This window comes from Poromitra crassiceps, assembly GCF_964638095.1.
Source record: "Poromitra crassiceps genome assembly, chromosome: 17".
In the NCBI taxonomy this organism is placed as follows: domain Eukaryota; kingdom Metazoa; phylum Chordata; class Actinopteri; order Beryciformes; family Melamphaidae; genus Poromitra; species Poromitra crassiceps.
Genome location: NC_139635.1, coordinates 6,204,412 through 6,229,259, shown reverse-complemented (window position 1 = coordinate 6,229,259; position 24,848 = coordinate 6,204,412). Strand labels below are relative to the sequence as shown.

General features: G+C 44.0%; 1 protein-coding gene across 1 annotated transcript in view; it reads right to left on the bottom strand.

Annotated features, from left to right (window-relative positions):
• LOC310791891 (partitioning defective 3 homolog) overlaps positions 1-21,188 on the bottom strand; it is a gene marked incomplete at its 3' end in the record, with an annotated part of 552,527 nt that extends 531,339 nt beyond the window's left edge. Inside the window, 1 exon segment of the mRNA XM_083653569.1 lies at positions 20,873-21,188. Within this exon segment, the coding sequence (XP_083509695.1) occupies positions 20,873-20,992 (120 nt within the window). The 5' untranslated portion in view covers positions 20,993-21,188.
• Between the last annotated feature and the right edge of the window lie 3,660 nt (positions 21,189-24,848).

The window sequence follows — 24,848 nt, the reverse complement described above, 5'->3', positions numbered from 1 at the left end:
ATACTGTACATCTGTGCATACGGTACAATACAAAAAAATCTATTGTCTTGGGGAAATTAGGGCTATGCAATTAAAATTACTTGAATCTCAATTACAATTCTGGCTTCCCACTTTTTTCGCTCTTCTTTTACATTTATTTGCTTTTTTCAGTTTAATTATATTTCAAGAGAGAGAGAGGCAGAGAGAGAGAGAGAGGCAGAGAGAGAGAGAGAGAGAGAGAGAGAGAGGCAGAGAGAGAGAGAGAGGCAGAGCGAGAGAGGCAGAGAGAGAGAGGCAGAGAGAGAGAGGCAGAGAGAGAGAGGCAGAGAGAGAGAGAGAGGCAGAGCGAGACAGAGAGAGAGGCAGAGAGAGAGAGGCAGAGAGAGACAGAGAGAGAGAGAGAGGCAGAGCGAGACAGAGAGAGAGAGAGAGGCAGAGAGAGACGGAGAGAGAGAGAGAGAGAGAGAGAGAGAGAGAGAGGCAGAGAGAGAGAGAGAGAGGGAGAGAGAGGCAGAGAGAGACGGAGAGAGAGAGAGAGAGAGACAGAGAGAGAAAGAGAGAGAGAGACAGAGGCAGAGAGAGACAGAGAGAGACAGAGAGAGAGAGAGAGAGGGAGAGAGAGGCAGAGCAAGACAGAGAGAGAGAGAGGCAGAGAGTGATGGAGAGAGAGAGAGAGAGAGGCAGAGAGAGACAGAGAGAGAGAGATAGAGAGAGGCAGAGAGAAGCAGAGAGAGAGAGAGAGAGGCAGAGAGAGAGAGAGAGAGAGAGAGAGAGGCAGAGAAAGAGAGAGGAAGAGAGAGAGAGGCAGAGAGAGACGGAGAGAGAGAGAGAGAGAGAGGCAGAGAAAGAGAGAGGAAGAGAGAGAGAGGCAGAGAGAGACGGAGAGAGAGAGAGGCAGAGAGAGTGAGGGAGAGACAGAGCAGCAAACTCAGTGCAGATCTCTAAAGCAGGGAAAGCACTGTGGGACTAATGAAAGTTGCTAAATGAGGAGAGAGCTGTAGGTGCTTGAGCAGAACGTGTGTAGTTTAAATGTACAGCAGGTAATCAGTCCCTGCAATGAAGAATATAGCAACATGATCCCATTTGAGATCAATAAAAACAAAGCTAGTTTTATCTTCTATATTCAACACACATTCACAGTGAAATGTCTGTTGAATTACAACCAACAACTAACTTCTTCACCGTGGTGCAAAACACCTCTCTTCAAATGCAGCATCTGTTTTGGTTTTCCAGACCGTGCAGACAGGCAGTTATACTGAGCGAGTGGTGCTCTGCAAAAACCCTCCACAAATTTGACATTTTCATTTTTTTACATTGATATAAATTAGAAACTCTCCTATATAACTTTTTGAATGAATGCAGGGCTCGACATTAACGGCTGCCCGGTTGCACCGGGCAACCAAAAAAAACATGGGGCAACCATTTCTCGGTCTTTGGTTGCCCCAGGGGCAACCACGATTTAACATGCAACAAAATATGTACAGCAGCAAACAGCAAAATATACACCAAATAAATGTTTTAATACTTGTTGTGAGTGACATATATGTGACATTTTATTGCTGTTACAATCGAAACGATGTTACTAATTACCAGTCGAAACCTACGTGATGCATGCTGCACGTGCGGTATGTTTAACGAGTACTGACTGGGACAGGTGGGGCTGCTCGCACACAATCACAGCGGCTGCAAGACGCAAGAAGAACCTCGTCCGCCCGCAGCCCCGCACAGAAACAAAGGACGAGGAAATTGTCATTGAGGTGAAATACCCGTGCGTCTTTGAACGGGACGGAAAACGAATCACACGTTTCCTCGTCAAGATTCAGTGTCTCTCATTTCCGTGCGACAGTCCAAACTTCAAGCATAATTCCAGCATAACGCTATACTGCAAAGCATGTAGCCTACAACAAGCCTACAACATACACCTCGACCAGGACATCCTTCAAAAACGTTTTACCACCGCGTATATGTGCTGAGGAATGATTTGCATCCCTGGCCTGTCAGCCTCTCATACGGGGTGAGAGAGAGGGATTGCAGGGCTGCTTCTGGGCCTTTTGGGGCCCTATGCAACATCAGAGTGGGGGCCCCAAACCACTGTCATCATAGTATCCCTGAATGAACATGAGGAGGGCAGGCCCGGCGTTAGGGGCGGGCCTGACCGGGGCGGGCCTGACCGGGCCGGGCCTGACCGGCCCGGGCCCTCCCATTCAACAAACTGGCCCCCCCCATTCAAAAAAAAAAAAAAAAAAAAAAAAAATTTGCTAAAAACGTTTTTCCGTTTTTCTGTTTTAAAGTTTAACATGGAATCTGGCTGTCATTAGGCATTGATTAACTCAATGCTATTGCTAACTGTTACTTTGAACATCCATTTGCAATGATTCTGGCTGGATATTAACTATTGTAAATTTGTCACAATGAATGCAATTTGTGCACAATGTGTAAATACACTTAATATTAATTGTTTAGGCCTAATTATTTGTAAAGTCACAACACATTAGAGATGTGTGTAGTTCTTCACAGATTTAGCCTCTTCATTTTGCTCTCAAATGCACCAGGTTGACGAATTTTACTTTAAAATGTACAAAATCTTCTTCCGGGGGAGAATCCCCCCGGACCTCCCTTGGGTAGCTTGGCCCCCCCAAGCTAGGGGCAGGCCCCCTCTGTAACTTGGGTCTGGAGCCGGGCCTGGAGGAGGGTAGGCTACTTAATTATCAATAACGCTTTTAATTAATAAATTAAGCACAATATGAACAATAACAGTTGAAAAATATATGAAAATGAAAGTTCACAAATATTAGTTAAATCCTTTCAGTGCAAATGCATTATAAAAACAAAAAATAAGATTTGTTTAGAAAACGAAATGACACAAATTTATTATTATTATTATTATCATTATTACTACTACTACACCCGGTGCGCACACTGAATAGGCCTATTATACTATACTATAGACTATTATACTTACTTTTCTGTCACATCGTCATTATTAAGCCGGCTTATGACTGCATAGTATCTTAATTACTCAAAATATAAAGCGACTAAAATTGGGCAACCATATTTTTATTCGGGCAACCAAAAGCTCTTGCCAGGTTGCCCCTCCGGCAACCACTTTTAAAAGTTAACGTCGAGCCCTGGAATGAGATCAAAAGTTAATGTGAAGGGTTTCTGCAGGTCACCACACAATAAGTAACCATGGTACAGCCACAGCCAAGGTAACAGCCACAGCCAAGGTATAGCCACAGCCAAGGTACAGCCACAGCCAAGGTATAGCCACAGCCAAGGTACAGCCACAGCCAAGGTATAGCCACAGCCAAGGTATAGCCACAGCCAAGGTACAGCCACAGCCAAAGGATCCAAGTTCTATTTCATGGATGAAAGATGAGGCTCTGCCCCCCACCCCCGCCCCAATCAGCCTCTATCTGTCAGGGCAGAGCTCTGGCCTGGCCTATATTTAGCAGACAAAGCCTCATCAGCCTAAGTACTGAATTCAATTTCAAGAGACATCATTCATCTACACTCATAAATCATCTGCGCTCTGCTCATGGAGGATCTCCATTCCTCCCAGCAGGCACTATTTGGTTGAACTTTTCCATGTTTCTGTTCCTGTCAGTCGATAGATCGATGAGAAGATGAGAAGTTTTCATTAGTTGGTTAGTCGCAGGAAGAACAAAAGAAGACTCAAACTCCATTCAGAGCGGTGCCTTGTCGTTAAAAAGTTAGTAGACCAGGGTTGTTAATTTTGGGTACCTGACTGGAGGGAGATTTTGATGCCATCAAACTACAAATGAAGGAATCTCTGTCTATAGATACAGTGTGGGAACGCCCACAATATGTTACTACGGCTGGCTGGCGCGCGAGTGGGGTAAAAAAAAACATATCTCAATGGGCTGGCTCACCACCAAAGGACGGTGCTGCGGCTCTACACTACAGGATTGGGGATTCTAGAGCATGTCGTCTGTTCAGATGTGCGTTTACTGCCGGGGTTAAATCCCCGATCGTGTCTGCCTGGGCTGGGCTAGCAGAGGATTTACCCCACCCCGACCACGCCCCCAGCCAGCAACCCCAGCATCTATGACGAGACATCGACTGACCCTGTGTGAGTGAGTGTGAGTGTGTGTGTGTGTGTGTGTGTGTGTGTGCGTGCGTGCGTGCGTGCGTGCGTGCGTGTGTCCTTGTCCTCGTGCATGTGAACATATCTTGACAAGCGTTTGTACGGTCTACTTCACACTTGGCACGTGTCTTGCCGAGGAACCAAGGACAGGTGACAAGTAATCAACTTATCGATTACTCGTTGAACTATGAAGAAGATGTTTGGTGGAAGAAGATGTTTGGTGGAAGAAGATGTTTGGTGGAGTGCAGCCCTGCTTTCTGTGCATCACTCTTAACAGTTTAGATGCTAATGCAGGACCTCCGTGCCTCTCCAGATGTGCGTCTAGGTTTCCATAATGAACTCACACACTTGAGCTTTGCACTTTGTTTCTGTGCATCACTGAACCACCAGTTTTCTCGTTTAGCTGTTGCCAATTAACAGCTGGATGTGAACGATAGAAATAGTTAGCGCGGGGGGGGGGGGTGAAATTTCAAGACTCCAGGAAGAGAGAGACAGAGAAAAATTATAAACCAACAGCAAAACAAACTAACCCTAACCCAAACACATCAGCCATATGAAATCAGTTTTATTTTCTTCCAAATTAATTTTTATTTGCCCCCCAAATATGCTTTTTCCCGTTTTAACTTAAATTTTAGGGTTGATTTTTATTCATATTTATGTGATGATTTGGCCGATCTGATCTGAGCTATGCTGCTGTTTATTCATTGTCCAGGCATTCCCCAAGAGACAAGCCTCTCCCTGTGCTCAGCGCACCCCACACACTCCTTGACATTTCAGAGTGTGTGTGTGTGTGTGTGTGTCTGTGTGTGTGTGTGTGTGTGTGTGTGTGTGTGTGTGTGTGTGTGTTGGGTTGACAAGAAGCACTCAGTCTGGCGAACAAGGCCGGTGTCCCTGCAAGCCGCAGCTGGAAACAGGAGCATTGTGTGTTTTGCATTCAGCTTAGATGCTCTGTCTTGCTCAAGGGCACTTCAGCAGGGCACATGGCTGTTTATGGACAAATACTAAGTGTTGCAGGAATCACACCTGTAGGTTTTTTAGGCAACCCTGGCATCCAATTATAGTGATGTGAAACAAAGCCTCTCATACACACGTTCAATTTCAGCGCTTGAAACTGGCAAAACCATCGTCTGTCAAAAACACTTGACTTCAAAATGGCCGTCCCCAGTGCAGTAACCTGCATCTGCCTGTAGGACCACATGATGCTGCTGTACAAGTACTTCTCCCTAATTCATAACGTGCTGTCAAGGGTGTAACAAGAACAATGCGAGGTCAAAGTGCACAACATTTATACTTCTATCATTATTTCTCTGTAATTTCTTAGTTTGGGTTGTGGACAGTTGGTCAGGACAAAAGAAGACATTTTTGAGGATGTCATCTTGGGCTTTGGGGAAAAAGAGATAGAATTGTTTTGGGACATTCCAGACTGCCAGACTTCAGCCAGACTCCAGCCAGACTCCAGCCAGACTGCAGCCAGACTCCAGCCAGACTCCAGCCAGACTGCAGCCAGACTGCAGCCAGACTCCAGCCAGACTCCAGCCAGACTGCAGCCAGACTGCAGCCAGACTCCAGCCAGACTGCAGCCAGACTCCAGCCAGACTACAGCCAGACTGCAGCCAGACTCCAGCCAGACTCCAGCCAGACTGCAGCCAGACTGCAGCCAGACTGCAGCCAGACTCCAGCCAGACTCCAGCCAGACTGCAGCCAGACTGCAGCCAGACTCCAGCCAGACTGCAGCCAGACTCCAGCCAGACTGCAGCCAGACTGCAAACAGACTGCAGCCAGACTGCAGCCAGACTCCAGCCAGACTCCAGCCAGACTGCAGCCAGACTGCAGCCAGACTCCAGCCAGACTGCAGCCAGACTGCAGCCAGACTGCAGCCAGACTCCAGCTAGACTGCAGCCAGACTGCAGCCAGACTCCAGCTAGACTGCAGCCAGACTCCAGCCAGACTGCAGCAAGACTCCAGCCAGACTCCAGCCAGACTGCAGCCATAATCCAGCGCAGGAGAGTCTGGCAAGCGAGACTAGTTGCCACCCTAATTACAACTTCATTATAACATTTCCAAATGTTTTTGAAATACATTTTTCAAATTGTTTACTCTTTACACGTATTTTCACTATGTCAAAAATTTGATTATCATAGAAATGTGTTTTTATACAGATCATATCAACATCATCAAATATCGGTTATCGGCCAGAACCGCAATGTTAATTATGCTCAAATCATATTTGTAATTTAGTTTCTAAACCCCTCTGAAATGGGAATGTTGTTGTCTGTATTATGTGGTATGTGTGTTGTACGTGTGTATGTGTGTATGTGTGTATGTATGTATGTATGCATGTATGCATGTATGCATGTGTGTATGTGTGTATGTGTGTATGTATGTATGTATGTATGTGTGTATGCGTCTATGTGTGTATGTTGTTGTTGATAGCTGTAGGCCATTTTATGTGTTCAGGCTCCCTCTAAAAGCTTTAAATAGCTTCTTGGGAGACCTGGCACACACATTACAAGCCTGATGATGACGATGATGTGTGTGTGTGTGTGTGTGTGTGTGTGTGTGTGTGTGTGTGTGTGTGTGTGTGTGTGTGTGTGATTTCATTCATTCAAATTTCATTCATTCAATATCGGCTATCGGTTTTAGCCAAAATGTTCATATCGGTGCACAAGGGAGCTGGAAGGTGGGTGCTGAGGGTGCTGCAGCACCCCCTGGTGGCAAGAGATGGGATTTTTGAAATTGTTGGATTTGGCTGTCTTGTGTTTATACCACCAACAAAATGCATTAAAAAACAGTTTGTGCTTCCCAGCTCTAATCTTATTTCATACGCTCTCTCTTCAAAAGTGTTTGATTTTCATCATAATCTGGTTTTCCATAATAATAATAATAAGTTCAGTGTTTATGCCTGTGTTGCTGTCTGTTGTAGTGTAAAACGACTAAAGGGAGAGCAGGTGCTTACATGAAAGTGAATGAGAAAAGGAGAAGATACTGAATAATGACATCACAACAGTATAATCCTAATGTTAATTTAAAATTAAATATTCTTCTAAATATGGATGAAAGTCCAAAAAACGTCAAATTTTCTTCGGCGCTGCCCTTGTGGGCAGCACCGACAGTCCTTTCCTAACAGCACCCCCTACCGAAAAGTACTTCCAGCGCCACTGGAAAACTAATAGTTTTCCATACTTGTGTTGGCGTTGTAAAATAACCAGCTCCACAGAGAACATTGTTTGTCTGCAGATGTCTGGGATTTGTAACCATGTTTATTATGGGAGAAAAGTGATGACTACCCAGTTGTGATTGGCTGGCTTAGTATAACTATCAGTTAACAGACTATTTAAATGTGACTGTGGCTCAAACCACAAGACTCCTGAGTCAATTCAAGCTGAGCCCAGCTGAGCTGAGTTTAAGAGAAAAGGGCCCAGATAAATACTAAGCAGTGGGCCCAACACAAATAATGATAGTGTTCTGTAAGTCAAGGGCTCAAATCGCTAAGAACTTTCAATCATACTGGTGACTGAATTTTACTTTCATGCTAGGCTAGTAAGGCTAACAATCATTTTGTGGGAGTAGGTGACGGTGTCACATATTTCAATTAGAGGATATCTGATTTTGGAGAGAAGGAAAAAAAACATTTATTAGGGACGGGCATTTTAAAGGTCCCATTCCGTGCAAAAGCTGTTTTTACTTGTAAATGCATATATACTGCTGTCAGCCCTCCCTGTAATGAGTGGCCACACGCTCAGAACTGCCACAGTTGGATTTGTCCCTATCCAGCGTCCCCCTGCAGTCTCCTTCAAGCCACACCCCTAAATGCGTTGTTTGCCCAGAGGGGAATCTGGGGGAATTGGGACGTCACTAGCTTCCTTCTGCATACTGCGCGGGTCTGTCTCACACAAGCTACCTGCACCATTTAGTCTATAGCCACAAAATTAACACTTCTAGCTGGAGCGACGCCAACTGTACGTGATCCAGCAACTGCAGAGGTGCATTCGGTAAGTCTAGGCATTTTGAGATGTCCTCTTTAGCGTAGTACCGTTAAGTTAACGATAACTCGCAACCTAGCGTGCTGGTCCACAGACGCTAATTTGATTGGCCGCTGGGAGCCTGGGGCGGGCTCTCCCTCAGCGGCCAATGGGAACTGTTAGTTCTGAATATATTATAGAAACAGACCATTCTTGGGAAGCGACGAGATGAGGAAGTGAGAACTCCGTCACAACAAACGGGGTTGCTATATTTTCGACAGATTAATCCAGAATCATGTTTTATGGACCAGAGACACACGTTTTTAAGAGGTTACAGCTGCACGAATTGGGACCTTTAAGCAATTTAAATACTCGAGTACTCTCTGATCTCTGACTGATATTGAGATCACGATTATTTAACGCGATTACTCATTGACTTTTGCAACATCTTTTATTGAACTTGGAAAAAAAACATAAGTGAGCTGAAAAACAAAGAAATAAATGAAAAAAGTAAAAATGTAGATAAATAAATAGGCTAACTAGAATAAATATATAAAACAAAATGTTTTATCTCGATTATCTTGTTTTCATAATTGTGTAAAGCCAAAATTGTAATTGACAGTAAAATTGTATGAATTGCAGAGGCCTACGTCCTGGTTTCCTTCACTTCTGTGAAGACCCTCCCTCAGCAATAAACTGTTCGCGGTTCCTTTTCAAAAGACACAAACCCTGGACGTTTCATTTCAGGTAAAGTGACAGTGGTGTGAAAATGCTAGGTGAACGCTGCTTTGTTTCACGTAGTATCTGGTTTGTCTCTCTGCAGGCACAGGTCTCACACAGGCCATCTATGTACTGTACGTGGTAGTTGGGCCGGCAGCTGTAGTCTTCCGACCAGAGATGCTCACAAGTCATTTTTTGCAAGTCCAAGTCAAGTCTCAAGTCTTTGAGCTCAAGTCCAAGTCAAGTCTCAAGTCTTTGAGGGGCAAGTCCAAGTCAAGTCTCAAGTCTTTGAGGGGCAAGTCCAAGTCAAGTCTCAAGTCTTTGAGCTCAAGTCCAAGTCAAGTCTCAAGTCTTTGAGGGGCAAGTCCAAGTCAAGTCTCAAGTCTTTGAGGGGCAAGTCCAAGTCAAGTCTCAAGTCTTTGAGCTCAAGCCCAAGTCAAGTCTCAAGTCTTTGAGGGGCAAGTCCAAGTCAAGTCTCAAGTCTTTGAGGGGCAAGTCCAAGTCAAGTCTCAAGTCTTTGAGCTCAAGTCCAAGTCAAGTCTCAAGTCTTTGAGGGGCAAGTCCAAGTCAAGTCTCAAGTCTTTGAGGGGCAAGTCCAAGTCAAGTCTCAAGTCTTTGAGCTCAAGTCCAAGTCAAGTCTCAAGTCTTTGAGGGGCAAGTCCAAGTCAAGTCTCAAGTCTTTGAGCTCAAGTCCAAGTCAAGTCTCAAGTCTTTGAGGGGCAAGTCCAAGTCAAGTCTCAAGTCTTTGAGGGGCAAGTCCAAGTCAAGTCTCAAGTCTTTGAGGGGCAAGTCCAAGTCAAGTCTCAAGTCTTTGGTCACAAGTCTAAGTCAAGTCTCAAGTCTCTTATGGATGAGCGTTCCATCATCTGCTGCATACCATCCGGTCTGCTTAGAACACTGCAGAGCTAAAACTAAGGGATTGAAAGCATGTACTGTATTATCCTCACTCCTTTATCTATTAGCATACAGTGTGCAGTTGATTGGATGGCATTAGTAGAGATTTCCTTAATGTTAATGGCCCAAAAAATACTAATTAAAAATAAAGATTGTTCACAAGTCCCAAACCTCAAGTCCAAGTCAAGTCTCAAGTCTTTGAAGGACGAGTCTCAAGTCAAGTCTCAAGTCACTGTGTGGGTGACTTAAGTGCGACTCAAGTCCAAGTCCCAAGTCCAAGTCCCCATCTCTGCTTCCGACACAGGAGAGACGTGAGGTGACGCAACAGTCGGCCTTCATTGCTGCTTGTTCTTTGCCATCGGCCCCGGTGTGTTTCCGGGCTTTACAAAACAAGATTCCTTGGCAACTCTCCAATAATATCCGAGGGAAGTTCAGGGAACCCATGAATATATTTGTTACGCCATTTGTCAAGGTGCTGGAGCTTTGATCCTTGCACTAGTCCTTAATAATGCTTCCTTATAACGCAGTCAGGAATGTCATCATATTCTAGTGTTGCCCTAGAATGTAAATGAAGAAGAAAAAAAAAGGATGAAGAAGAAGAAGAAAAAGGAGAGTTCCAACGTTTCCCGCTGTGTGAAAGCACTGCAGTCAGCGTTCCAAAGCCTCCCACTTCAGCAGAGATCACATCTCTCCTCTCTCCATTAAGCTGTTGTAGGTCTGCTAATGACTCCGTGCCGTGCTCGTTCTCCTCCTGGGAAAACCCTCCGGCAGGCGACTAAAGCTGCGTTCTCATTATCACAATAACATGGTGATGTCAAACACTGCTAAAGGATGACAGCTCACTTAGGTAAATCCCTCACAGGGAAGCAGAACTGAGGTGTAAAAAAAAAACAAGAAAAAAAGCAGCCATCCAAAATGCACAGCGCAGCACAGAGGCACTGTGGGAAACACGGCAGTTGCAGGCGTCATCAGTAGCAGAAGGCAAACACAAACATGTAGAATATCTCATGAGCCGAGAAACTAAAACAATCTGCAATCCTCCTTCTGTTGTAAAAGCATCATGATCAAGACCAGCGTCCTCTGTTGCCTTTATCGTTAGTCTGTTTTTAATTAGGGGTGTCAAAATTAATCGTATAATCGATGCATCGCGATGCAGACGTGTGAATCGAATCGAATCATTGACAGATGAATCGTTGAATCGTTTATGTTTAAATTTCTGTTGATATTCAGATTTTAAAGCAGCTACGAGCAACTTTTTCGATTGTTATTAAACAGTATAAATTTAATATCAGTGCATCACATCTTACCTCTAATAGTCGACGAGACCAACGCAGAGTAGTCTCGCTTGAACCCCGAGTGAATCGGCCAGTGTTAGTGTGTCTGTAGCCAGGGAAGATCAGGAAGTGAAATGAAACGGTTTGCAGCAGCCACTTCGGCCATAACCACAAAATAACTTCCAAAAAACCTGTTAGAATATAACGAGAGATGTTCGCGAGAGTCTGCGTGGCGTTCACATTGTTTATGCTGCGTTGCTAGGCAGCGCAAACGGCGAGGCAGGCAGCTGCGTTTCACTTCCGGGTTTCACTTCCGCGTTTCACTTCCGGGTAGCCGGGCCGGCGGTAAGGAGAGAGAGAGAGAGAGCCCCCTGTTGACGCGAGTTTAGACAGACACAGACTTAATAATCATCCAAGGGAGCAATCTCCGACACACACGGCTTTGGTCTCGTCGACTATTAGAGGTAAGATGTGATGCATTGATATTAAATTTATACTGTTTAATAACAATCGAAAAAGTTGCTCGTAGCTGCTTTAAAGCACTTTAAAGTAAAAAAGGGACTTGATATTTATCTAACTGCTTGTATTAATTGATGAAATGTAGCCATGTGCAGTAATAATACAGAAAATTGAGGATTTGATACTTGGAGCTGCAATACTGTTGGAGCTGTATCAAGATGCATCGTGATATCGAATCGAATCGTTGACTTATGAATCGTAATCGAATCTAATCGTGAGGCCAGTGAAGATTCACAGGCCTATTTTTAATGCAGTGTGTTATAATAGGATAGCGTCTGATATCACACCTAACATTACCATTTGCTTCAATGAGATAAAAACTGTAAGAAGTATGATCGAGGAGATTATTTCAAAAACAGTTTTTTTGCACCGCAAGCATTTTCTGCTAGGTTTATACCCAGAGAATCACAGTTATAGTAAAAGTGAAATGACATTTATAGATCTCGGGTTGCTCAATGCCAAAAAATGTATTGCATTGTTGTGGAAAATGGTTCACAGACCAAGCTCCACTCAATGGATAACACCGGCATTCCACTGGTTGCATTTGCGTTCCGTTGCGGCTGTGCTCCGGTTTTGCTCTGTGCTCCGCCAACACTAACCGGCTGCGTGCAGAGCACGTCACGGCTCCGCTCCGCCAGACAGCTAGAGTGACGAGACCGACAAGTTCTTGCGGTGAAATCGCGCGAGACAATTTCTATGTGGGATAAATACAACAACAAACAGGCAGAAGATCATTGTTTCCAACTGGAGAAGCAGAATAGGGGTGGACTTGCTTGGTGTTGTCCTTGTAAAAAGGATGTGTCTTGTCATATATTATTTTGTGGTTTTCCACTTCAATGATGAACTTTTCCTCATACATGTTTGTCCTCTGGCTTGATATTGAATGCTGTAATAAACACAAAAAGTAGCAGCTATTGCTCCACAGAAAGCCATCATTAAAATGTTGGCTCTCTTTCTCCTCCTCCTCGCTATCATCTGCTCCTGTCTTCGCTGGCTTCCACTGCACAATAACTTGTAAATTAAAACAAACAACAGATGAAACAACATCGGCAGCTACCACCATGTTTACTGCTGTCTTCTTCTGGGTTTACGTAGAACAGCCGTGTGCTGCGTGTGACGTTATTGTTGTTCTTCTGCGGACACTTCAGGTCCGCGATCTGTTCACACTGGAGTCTGATATGGGCCACTTTTAAAGTCTGTGTGAACAGCCACACAAAAAATCTGACCTGATCAAAAAATCAGATTCGAGCACTAAGGTTTGCTGTGTGAACGTAGCCTTAGTTGACTTCTTAAGGAAATGAAATGAGTGCAGTGCCAGCTCCTGTTTTGTGGCAGGTTTCCAGAGGAGATCATCAGCCAAGCGTTTAAATCTGCAGCACTGTGCCTGTTTGGGAAGGTGACATGAACACCATGTAGGGATGCACCGATCCACATTTTTTCACTTCCGATCCGATTCGATACCTGAATATGGATATCTGCCGATACAGATATTAATCCGATACCGATATTTTTCTTGAATATAGAGTATAGGCAAAGATTTGGCCAATTAAAGATTTTTTTTTTTAATATACCTTGCAAAAAGCAGACAAAATTAAGAAAATATACAAGGCAAAGAAGGATACTATTATACATGGCACCCGCTATATGGCGCCCGCGCTGGAATTGCAAAAGTAAAATTAAAAAAATACGATCCGATCCGATTCGTGAATTATGTCAGTATCGGCACCCGATACAGATATTGGATCGGTCCCATCCCTAACACCATGAGCATGAGCTGTCACAGATCTACTGCACCTACACCACGGTGCTGTTACACCTACAGTTAGCTTTCTGAGAGATAGTTGTTTAGGTTCACACGGCACAATGTCAAGTAAACTAGGACTTGTAAACAAAAGTCACATGGACTCACAGCTGGTCTATTGGACAGAGACAGAGAGCCTGCCAGGTTAGAGAGTTTAGCAGCCGAGGCAGAACACAAAACAGTTACAGTCCCTGTAACTTTAGTTTAAAAACATGATGGACTGTTTTTGTAATTGAATGTGAGCATCTGTCCAGCCTGCAGTTTGCCCCTGATTAGGGATGTTCATTTTGAACAATTTCCATAATCGAAAATCGGGAAAATTAACGATCAATTATCGATTATCAATAGCGTAATAATAATAATAATAATAAAATATATATTTTTTTTTTTACTCTGGTCTGGTATTAACGTTGCGTGTTCTCGGCCAGCTATAATGGCGATGCCGCTGTGTAGTAAGAATATCAGACACTAGCGCTGTGGCCAGGTAAACAAACATGTTACATGTCAGGTTACATGATGTAAGGCAATCGGCGTCTTCCAGCTTAGCTGACAGCACAAGAGTCAAATCAACAGGCCTGAGGTCCGCAGACCGCTGGGTGCGTTTGTTTGTGTCCCCGGCGCATGCCGGTGTGAATTCCCCATGTTTAAAACAGTTTTGTTGGCACAAAGGCCCGTGCCCAGCCAGAAAACTAGAGACTATATGAAGCTGCACCTCACGTTAGTCGGCTGTGCAATGGAGTGGGGCGAGGAGGAACGAATTCCACCCAAATAATAATAATAATAATAATTGATGAACATCCCCTGATACCATCTCCTTCCATTCTATCCATTCAAACGTTGCATTTTCTGGGCATCCAGGTAGTGTCACGGTTGATTCCCTGCCCTACCAACGTGAGGGGCGCAGGTTCGCATCCTCGTCCCAAACTAAATGTGGACTCCTTATGAAGCCCAGCTGACCTGAAAGCTGTGATCCTCAAGACACCAAAACACTTCGTCTCTAACTCAGTTGAGGTGAAAAGGGCCGACCGTGACGGCCAGATGAAAAGCTGACTGGGACGGCGGGAATAAAGGCAGAGCCGAGCCGACTAAACCACTGGGCTGTTGTGTTTTGAGGTGGTTTGTGTTCTGTTGTGAGGTGGTTTGTGTTCTGTTGTGTTTTGAGGTGGTTTGTGTTCTGTTGTGTTTTGAGGTGGTTTGTGTTCTGTTGTGTTTTGTTGTGGGTGAGGAGTTCCAGAGGAGCTCTGGCTGTTTATTTACATCATAAGACTTTCATTTGTGGCCTCTGGTTAAAAGCATCCGGATCCATGAACTCACATTCGGTTTCGTTCTGCGGTTCCGTCTGGCATCCAGCTCAGGGGGGGCGGGCGTTTTCAGAAACTACAAGTGTACGGGCCAATCGGGGACCTGCCTCGTAGTTGACATTTGCCCATGTATAATAGTATCCTTCATTGCCTTGTATATTTTCTTAATTTTATCTGTTTTTTGCAAGGTATATTAAAAAAAAATCTTTAATTGGCCAAATCTTCGCCTATACTAACTGTATATTCAAGAAAGGTATCGGAATAATATCGGTATCGGCAGATATCCAAATTCAGGTATCGGAATCGGATTGGAAGTGAAAAAATGTGGATCAGTGCGAGCTCAAAGCAGTTTTTCTGAGCGTGTGCATTACTACAGCAATCTGAGCTTCTATAAACCCATGCAGCACTTGTGTCAGCTGGTGCCAAGATATTTAAATAGTTCATTTCCAAAAGATATCTGTTTTTGATATAAAGTCATGACCTCATATCATATCATAGGTACGTCAATATTTCTAAAGTACAGAGGAGACCAAGTCTCTGAAAGTGTTGGATGTTGTCAACCAAGGACCTAAGTTAGGCTACCTACCTGCAAAACATAACAAAACTTTAAAATGCCCTCACTTTTCAAGAGTCAATTTTTCAGCTGAAAGATTTTGATCTTGGTTTGTTGGAAAGTCAAAGTGAAAAGCTTGGTCACAACCTAGTCTTAGTAAGCTGGAAAGACATGATGATAACTTCATAGATGCTCTTCATAACCAGCTTAGTGCACCTCCTATCACATGCAACACACAGCGTAATATATACTCGGGCGTCAAAGCCCTCACCATGTGCACCGTAGGGCGACGCCGCGGACATCAAACCTGCCGCCGTTGCCGGTGTGCAGCTCCTCAAAACTGTGACGGACGACACAGCTGAGGTGAACAGCACAAGTTGACTATAATGTAGATGGGGAGATAACAGGAGAGAGTATCTACACTACATTCTCTCCTTGGGATAACTTCTATAAATGTCACTCAGAAAATGGTGAAAACAACTCATTCCGTGTTTCCCAAAGCCCAAGATGACATCCTCAAATCTCTTGTTTTGTCCACCACAAAAAAGATATTCAGTTTACTGTCATAAAGAAACCAGAAAATATTGATGTTTAAAAAGCTGGAATCAGAGAATTATGACTTAAAAACAATGACTCAAAATGATTTATGGATTTATCAAAATAGTTGTTGATTAATTGTCTGTCATGGCAGCTATACTTACAACTAGGGATGTTCATCAATTATCGAAAATCGATAATCGATCGTTAAGGATTGGAATCGATCCTGTGGCATTTGGATCGATTTTTTAATTATTAAAAAAAAAAAAAAAAAAAAAAAAAATTTTTTTTTTTTTTTTTTTTTGGGACTAGGTTTGGGTGGAATTCGTTACTCCTCGCCCCACTCCATTGCACAGCCGACTAACGTGAGGTGGAGCTTCATATAGTCTCTAGTTTTCTGGCTGGGCACGGGCCTTTGTGCCAACAAAACTGTTTTAAACATGGGAAATTCACACCGGCATGCGCCGGGGACAGCAGTGTTGGAGAGGAGACACATTGAAATAAAGAGTTCATTGAGGAGAACACGTTGTCTTTCGTATTTTCTGCCATAGGCATTCATTTTGTAAAAAAAAAAAAAAAAAAAAAAAAAAAAAATATTGAAAATATTGAAAATTTTCTAAGTATTAATAAAATCGATAATCGATAATTGATCGTTAATTCTCACCGATTATCGATTTTGGAAATTTTTCAAAATGAACATCCCTACTTACAACACCTCCATTCACTGCTTCAACACAAAGTCCCAGCAGTTATTAATAGATGAAAGCCTGGCAGCCATGTTTCCAAGTTATGAAAATATTCCACAGTTGCTGCTGCTGCACGTTACATCATTTGACTTTCCACACACTTTTTCCCTGAATCTTTTGAGGAAGAACAGACACATATCCTTTCTCTTGCAAGACTAGAACAACAGAGGAATGCCAAGTCAAAGGAGAGTTAGTATCTTAACTCGGTGGTTTTCAAACGGGGGTACGGGGGATTCCCAGGGGTCCTGAGGGGGTTCCAGGGGGTCCCCAGCTAAATAAAGGAGAATAATTGATGTTCACTGTAATTATAATTATATCCATAAGTAACACAATGACAGAATGTACGACTATTTTGGTCATGTGTTTCATAAACTGTAATAAAACATCTAAGAGCAAAAATCGTATGAGCTGCCTCGGGTGGCCACACTAAAAACTAGGGGTGTGCCACCTTAGGCACCTCACGATTCGATTCGATTACGATTAAGGGTGCTACGATTCGATTATTAAACGATTATTACGATTAATCATGATTTTCGATGCATCTTTTTCACCAAACAGGATTTTTTTTAAGCAAGGTATATTTGTCAGTATCCATTAATTAAAGTAAACAAACAAATGTACCTACCTGCTCTCTCATCTCCATCACCCTTCTCTCTTTATTCAGTCTCATCTTGTCCCGTATCCAACACTCAATCCAGTAGAAACACAGCTCAGTTAGCTAGCTAGCTAGCTAGCTAGCTCATACACGCATGGGAAACTAACCAGCCGGCATCAACTGTGCACTAGTAGCTAAACTTCACGCTTCGCATCACACGGAATCCAGCTGTGTGTTTCCTTGCTGACATATCCAAGAACCACCGCGTTGAGCAAAGATTGTCTCTATTAACGACAAGTTCACCCACTTCCCTCTCTTTACAGCTAGGGATGCATCGATTATAAATTTTGATGTACGATTATAGTCTGAGAAAAAAACCACGATTATCACGGTTTCACGATTATTGTTATGGACGTATAAAAATCACATGAGCATTCTCTAAATAGAGGTTTTATTGTATTTCCCCCACAATCTTAACAGTTGCTGCCTTCCGGAATACTAATGCACGATATGGATTTTTACAGCCGATAGTATAGGCCTACGCTAACCGATAAATATTCTCCTGGCCAATAACCGATACGATAAACATACTATGTTACTTTTTTTCACATTTTTGTATTTAAAAAAATAAGTTCTTAACCTGTATTTTATGCACACCTGGGATTAAAAAAAGAAGAAAGGGCAGATGTAGTGAGCAAAGATGGATGATTTAATATTCCATGGCTCTGACCTAAACAAATCTAACTGACATCACTATTGTGAACATAAAACAAACAACATTTCTGATATAATATGATTGTATTAGTAAAGTGTATCACTCAATAGTCAATACAAAAAATATTTTATTATTATTTTATAGAAGCGAAAGCCTATAGCTGCTTAGTCTGCAGAAAAAACACAAAAGGCATAGTAACTTAGACTCTTATTGGCATGTTACTGGCAACTAAATGTGCCGTCTGAATGTTGCATTGGGGTCAGTTCTATTGAAGTGATGATGGGGCAGGCATGGAAAGCCTCACTATAAGCCATCATGTGTCGTTTCACTTTTTACTGGAAAATGCTCCTCTAGATTAAAGAAAGGACACTCTGTGGTGTTGACTGGTGTTTGTTATGTAAATGTGCGCATTTGTTTTCCTTGTCTCGGTCAGATCATGACTGCCAAGCAGCTAGCTATGTTAGCTTCACGTTATTAGGCCTACATGTAACGTTAGCGGGTTGCTTTTGGAGTTGACACAAACCCTTGATGTTTGTTTTCGTGTAAAGCATGAGGTTCTCTATGGTTTAGGCCAGCGCTGGGAGCATGAAGTGCTTTAAATGCGGGGATGTTTGGTCACAACGAGCTTGAGGAACTATGTACGCTAGGCCATGGCCAGCTAGCTAACATTAGCCACAACAGCTAACGTTAACGTCAATGACTGTATGTTAACGCTAAACAAATCCGCTGCCTCCTCTCCACGTTTGGTTTAACGTAACACCAGCTCAGACTTTCCACTCATCTCAGAAACCTTGCGGGACAGGTATTGCAACATTTATTTTGGTGCTGGCGTCCATGGCTAGGCTACAGACTGGCTACTACTGTGAGACATGGCAGCTGCCTGTGTTTGGTGCCTCCGCTAAATAGTCCGTGCGGAAACGAAGCGAGAGAGACAGGTTCCTCTCCTTCCAGCGCCGTCTGCGCCGCATGGGAGTTTAAACTGACGGACTGTTGTGAAACAAAACACTCGGTGTAGCGGAGCCTCTGCGGTTATATAACCGTGACGTTTTAAATCGCGGTTAATAGTCAAACCGGTTAACCCCTGCATCCCTATTTACAGCCTATAGCCGCTTTCAGACATGCCTTGGAAATCGGGAGTTATCTACAGGGGACCCGGGTATGAACACATTTTGGTGAGCTATGCGTGCTCCCGCGACCCTCCTCCTTCTGAGACACACACACAGACACATACAAGCAGTGATGGTGATCAGATGAGCAAGTGGTGATCTTGGCGCTGAAGTATCTTTGCTGTCTTTAGGGATGATCTCAAAAGGAGGACAAATGGTGGGCGGACAGGACACGCATTTCAAAACCGGACTGTCTACGGCCAAACTAGAGGTGGTGGACCCTGTGACAAATAAATGTGTCGGTGGTCTAATTTGTGTCAGTTCTTGATCTGAATAGTTAGACAACCACATACATGCAGGGTGGATAGTATTTCCACAGGCTGAGCTTTTATCAACACTTTTCCTGCCTCTCAACTTCACAGGGAGCGGGGCTATTCTTCAACACTCTGCTGTCAGCTCAGTCAGAATGAATAATTTAAAGGACACGCGCTCTATGTCTTGTGTTCTAGGTTACGATCATTCAAACAAAAGAAACTACTTTGAAGTTGGCACGTAGCAGAGCAAAGCATGACTTATTCATGATACCTGCCTACTAGCTTAACATACAGGTGTATCTTACTTTCAAAAATGGTGTTTAGAGGTCACAGGATTGAAAGTGTTTAGGAGGCAGCACATGCTTGAGAAAGTGAAGGTAATTTAATTGATCAAATGGTTCTTATGCACCGTCTGATAATGTGTGCTTATGGCTGCATCCAAGCTCTGAATAATCTGGACGCCAAAGAAATTGTTGGGGTCATTGATTTTTGTGAGATCACAAAAGGTAAACCTAAGAATCGAACATATATTAGTTTCGTATTTTTTTATGTTTTTGAAATGAGTGTAAAATGTAATCTTGGGTGAAGGAAAATAACACACTTTTATAAATGATCGTGCTAGCTTGTCCCTAAGTGCCCCCAGTCTCATCTGATCTCATGCACTCAGAGAATCTGAAACATAACGCAGGTTGTTGTACTGAACTGAAGTCATGCATAAACCCACTCTTGCTATCTGGACATCACACTTACTTTAACTTTCCTTATAGTCTTCCTTCATCTTTGAAAGGTGTGTGGACACTGCTCCAAGCATCTTGTCTGCAGTTCCCCCTCTCTCCTGCAGGGCCAGCCAGTCTGCAGACTCAAGCTTTTTTTGTGTGGCATTTATGAAGTTAGCATTAAGCTGAAAACCAAACATGACCTATCTGTACGAGCTGTGCTCTCACACCTCTCTGCCTAGCATTAGCATCAGAACAATCGCTCATTAAGCTGCAGGCTTTACCATGTGTGTTTCCCTGCAGGCTACAGCCTCCTGGGCTAAACCTTCCAGGCCACCATAACTCATAAGTGGAACAAAGACCAACTTTGATGTGTGTGTGTAAATAAACGCATCTTAAACCTGAGCCCCTGAGCTGATACAAGTTTCCATTTGCTAACCGCTGGACTGTCTGTGCGCACAGGACGAGCCTACCGTTAACTCTGCATGTTGCAGTCACACAGTGCTGCTTATTGCAGCCTGTTGGCTAACCTGCTAGTAGGCTAATCTCTGCTGGCAACTTTCAGAGGCATCACAACCACAACACACTGCGACGTCTCCAACTGTGTTTGTAAACAAACACAACATGTTGAATAACTTCTATGTGATGTTGTTGTGAGGCTGCAGCAAAGCAGACAGCAGCGTGTTGATCCCAGAGGAAGTTTGGTGGCGTTCCAAAACAGAACAGCCACAATGGCGCTGCGCTTTTCCCTCAAAGCAGCAACAACTGGCCCCACACGGACACACGGGATCGCCTCTCATGTCTGTAAGGAGCGCCTAGAAAATCACCCAATGAAGTAAGGAATAGTGTGCAGAGCAAAGCGACGGTTGTCAAACACACACCTCTCCTCCTCTCTCTCTCCTTTGCATTCGTTTCAAGTTTGCGCCATATTGAGTGCGCCTTGCAAAGCCCGGGCAGCGTCACAACATTGTTTCGCGCAGCAACACAAAAGGCGACAGAAGCAAAGTGGCGCTTCTCTTCTGATCTTCTTACCTTGGCGATGGCCTTCTTGTATCTCATGACAGCCTGCTGGATCAGAGTGTGCACTTTAATGTTGCCGTCCCCGCACGGCACCACCACCCGCGTCCTGCCGAAACACACCGTGACTTTCATGCTTTCCTAGCCCAGATCCTCAGCCCGGACTCGGCGTCAAACCCACGGGAGGAGGAGAGATCCGCCGGGTCCAGCAGCAGTAGCATGGATTTGCTTTGGTTTGGGTCCTGGTATTCCTTCATGGAGACGAGAAGCTACTCCGCCTTTCCCCGCCACGGGACATTGTTTTCTGTGTGTTTTCAGACCACCTGTTTAGCTTCTCTCGTTCCCTCTCTCTCTCTCTCGTTCCCAATCCCTCTCTCCCCTCCTCTCTGTTGCTGAGCTAATGCTTGGTCACGTGCTGCGTTCAAGTGCTGTAGGAAAACATCGGAATTTCAATGTGTGCTCCCAAAATCAACTCAAACACATGACATCTGTTTTGGTCATGGACAGTGTTGGGGGGGGGGGGGGGGTCGTTACTCAAAAAAGTAATATATATTACACATTACTTTAAAAAAAGTAATGCCTTATTTTACTTAATTACTCCCTGGAGAAAGTAATTCGTTACACTACTCGTTACATTACTTTTGCGTTACTCCGCAACATCGCCTGGCTTTCTGATGTATTTTAGTCTTCTATGACAGACTATCTTTGGGTTGTGGTCTGTTGGTCAGGACAAAATAAGACATTTGAGGATGTCGTCTTGGGCTTTGGGGGAAATGAGTGTCATTTTTCACCATTTAGTGACATTTTATAAACCAAACGATTAATCAGTTAGTCTAAAATAATCAACAGATTAATCGATAACGAAAATAATCGTTAGACCTACTAGTTGCAGCCCGTTCCACACAAACATACTCTTTGTCCCACATTTGGTTTGCTGGTCACCCTAGATGTGAAGTAATGTGCATATCTCCAGCCCTCAAGAGTTGTAGACCGCACTGCCATTTCCCCCCATCTGCCTCGAACTCCTATGAAGGTTGGTGCTACAATGGATCGGCCGGAGGGACAACTGCCTCTGATTGGCGTGAACCAACCAATCGTCACTTCTCATGCCTAATCCTAACCAATCATCACTTGTTCCTGTCCCTTCTCCAGCCCATCCATTCTATGAATTAACAGCTTTTAACAGTCAGCTGTTGTTGTGTTGCGCAATCGTGCATGAAAAAGCACCGAACATTTGATGTTTTTTTTCCATAATCCTGCAGATTCAATCCGAATCCTGCTGAAAACTGAATAACTTATGTAACGCAAGTAATGGCACAGTGTTTGATTTAGTAACTGTAATGTGATTACTGGATTTAGGAAGGAACCATAATGCCTTACAATACTAGTTACAGACAAATGTAATGTGATTACATTACAACACTACACTAGTCATGGGTTTCATACACTTTCTGTATAAAACATCTAAAAGCAACAATCTTATCAGATGGGGGAATGTGGTGTAATTTGTTTGCCTGAGTCTAACCCTATAACCTTTGAATCCACCCAGTCCACGGAGTTGAGTTTGGCTGCTCGAGTTGACAATTCACTCTGATATCATGCTACTAATTTATGTCAGTTTAGGGGTCCTTGAGGTGAAAACATTTGAGAACCACTGTCTTAAATATGAAATTTGCGTTTCCGAGCAGCACCTGAACACAGCGTGGCAGCAGAGAGGCAAAGTGGAACATCACTTCCTGCTTCAGCACTGTACCAGTGATTTCCATCCGCCATTTATTTTCCCATAGACATTTTGTAAAATGCTTATAAAATAGTTGTACTTCGTCGAACCAAACGGTTCAGCTAGCGCTATAATCTTGGAGAGACCATAGAACATTTCACTCGGACCAAAACCTAAAAAAAACAACATTGAAAAAATATTTTCTTTAAACATGCATTTTTTTTTACGTTTTGGTCCCAATGAAATGTTATGCGAGCTCTCCTGTATCTAAATATATCTGTACCGTTTGGTTTGAACCAGTAAAACTATTTTTATACACATTTTACGGAATGTGTATGGGAAAATAAATGGCGGATGAAAATCTCTGGTACAGTGCTGAAGCAGGAAGCAGGCAGTCACTTTACCTCTCTATGGGAAGGCCACAGTTGCAGTTAGTCTCCCCCCTGTGTTCAGGACGTGAAGTCTGCCTATGGAGGGACTGGTCTACACTCAAATGACCAGAAAATCACTACATTGATTAAAAAAACAACAGAGATAAGTGCCATAACAGATTCTGTTTCCCTACTCAGCTTCAGGGCAGCTGTGGCATATCCCCCTGTGTGTAGCCCATGTTACACGGTGCAGAGTGCATGGCGCGTGCTCTTGTATTTCTACTTTGATGTCCTCACAGGGAAAATACTGTTATTTTTGCATAACATCCTGGAAAAAACAGTAGCCTCTCAGATTCATGCACATCTCTCCGAAAATAACCTCTATGAACAGTTCCAATCTGGTTTTCGCCCCCGTCACAGCACAGAAACAGCCCTCCTCAAAATCACAAATGACCTCCTGATGGCAGCTGACTCCGGACTATTATCCATCCTCATCCTCCTCGATCTGAGCGCCGCATTTGACACCATATCTCACCCCACCCTCCTTAACCGCCTAGCCTCCATTGGTATATCTCACACACCCCTAGACTGGTTCCATTCATATCTCTCTGGCCGTACTCAGTTCATACAGTTAAAATCATTCACATCTCATCCTTCCCCCCTCTCCTCAGGTGTTCCCCAGGGCTCTGTCCTTGGCCCTATCCTCTTCATCATCTACCTCCTCCCACTTGGTCTGATTTTCCGTAAATACAACATCCATTTCCACTGTTACGCGGACGACACCCAGCTCTACGTTTCCTCCAAACCCACTTCCACCCTCCCTCCCTCCTCCCTCTGTGCCTGTTTACAGGAAGTCAAATCCTGGTTCACCTCCAATTTTCTCAAACTCAACAGTGACAAAACAGAGGTAGTCCTCATTGGTTCCAAGTCCACACTCTCCAAGCAACCCAGTTTCACCCTCACCATAGACAACTCCCTGGTTTCCCCATCCCCTCAGGTCAAGAGTCTGGGTGTCGTCCTCGACAGCACCCTATCATTCCATACCCACATCAACAACACCATCCGGTCCGCCTACTTCCACCTTCGCAACATCAACCGCCTCCGCCCTTCACTCACTCCCAACAGCGCCGCAATCCTGGTTCACTCCCTCGTCACCTCCCGCTTGGATTACTGCAACTCCCTTCTCTTTGGTCTCCCCCACAAACTCCTCCATAAGCTCCAACTGGTCCAGAACGCTGCTGCCTGTATAATCACCAGAACCCCTGTCATCAGTCACATCACCCCCGTTCAACACCAACTCCACTGGCTTCCCATCAAACTACGCATAGACTATAAAATCCTCCTCCATACTTTCAAGGCCATCCACAACCTCGCCCCCCCATACCTGTCTGACCTCCTCCACCTCAACATTCCCACCCGGTCCCTCAGGTCTGCCTCCTCCATCAACCTCACTGTCCCCCCTGCCCGTCTGTCAACCATGGGGGCAAGAGCATTCAGCCGCTCTGCCCCTCGCCTCTGGAACTCCCTCCCCCCCGACATCAGGAACATCGACGCCATCAACATCAACTCATTCAAAACAAACCTCAAAACACACCTGTTTAGGCAGGCGTATGTCTGAGACACATTTCCCGCTGGTTGCTCTGCTGCAAGCTCTGTGCTTTTGTAATGTAATTTAACTGTTTTGATTGTATTTTTGTAACTGTTTTTTCTTGTTGTACGGCGACCTTGAGTGCCGTGAAAGGCGCCTTATAAAATAAATGTATTATTATTATTATTATAACATCACATTTTCTTTGTTTCTGGAGAAATGTGATCTCAATATCTATTAATCTGGTGGCTCACCTGCATGGACACGGGTTTGAATCCGACCCGTGCTTCTTTGCCACATCATCCTGTCTGC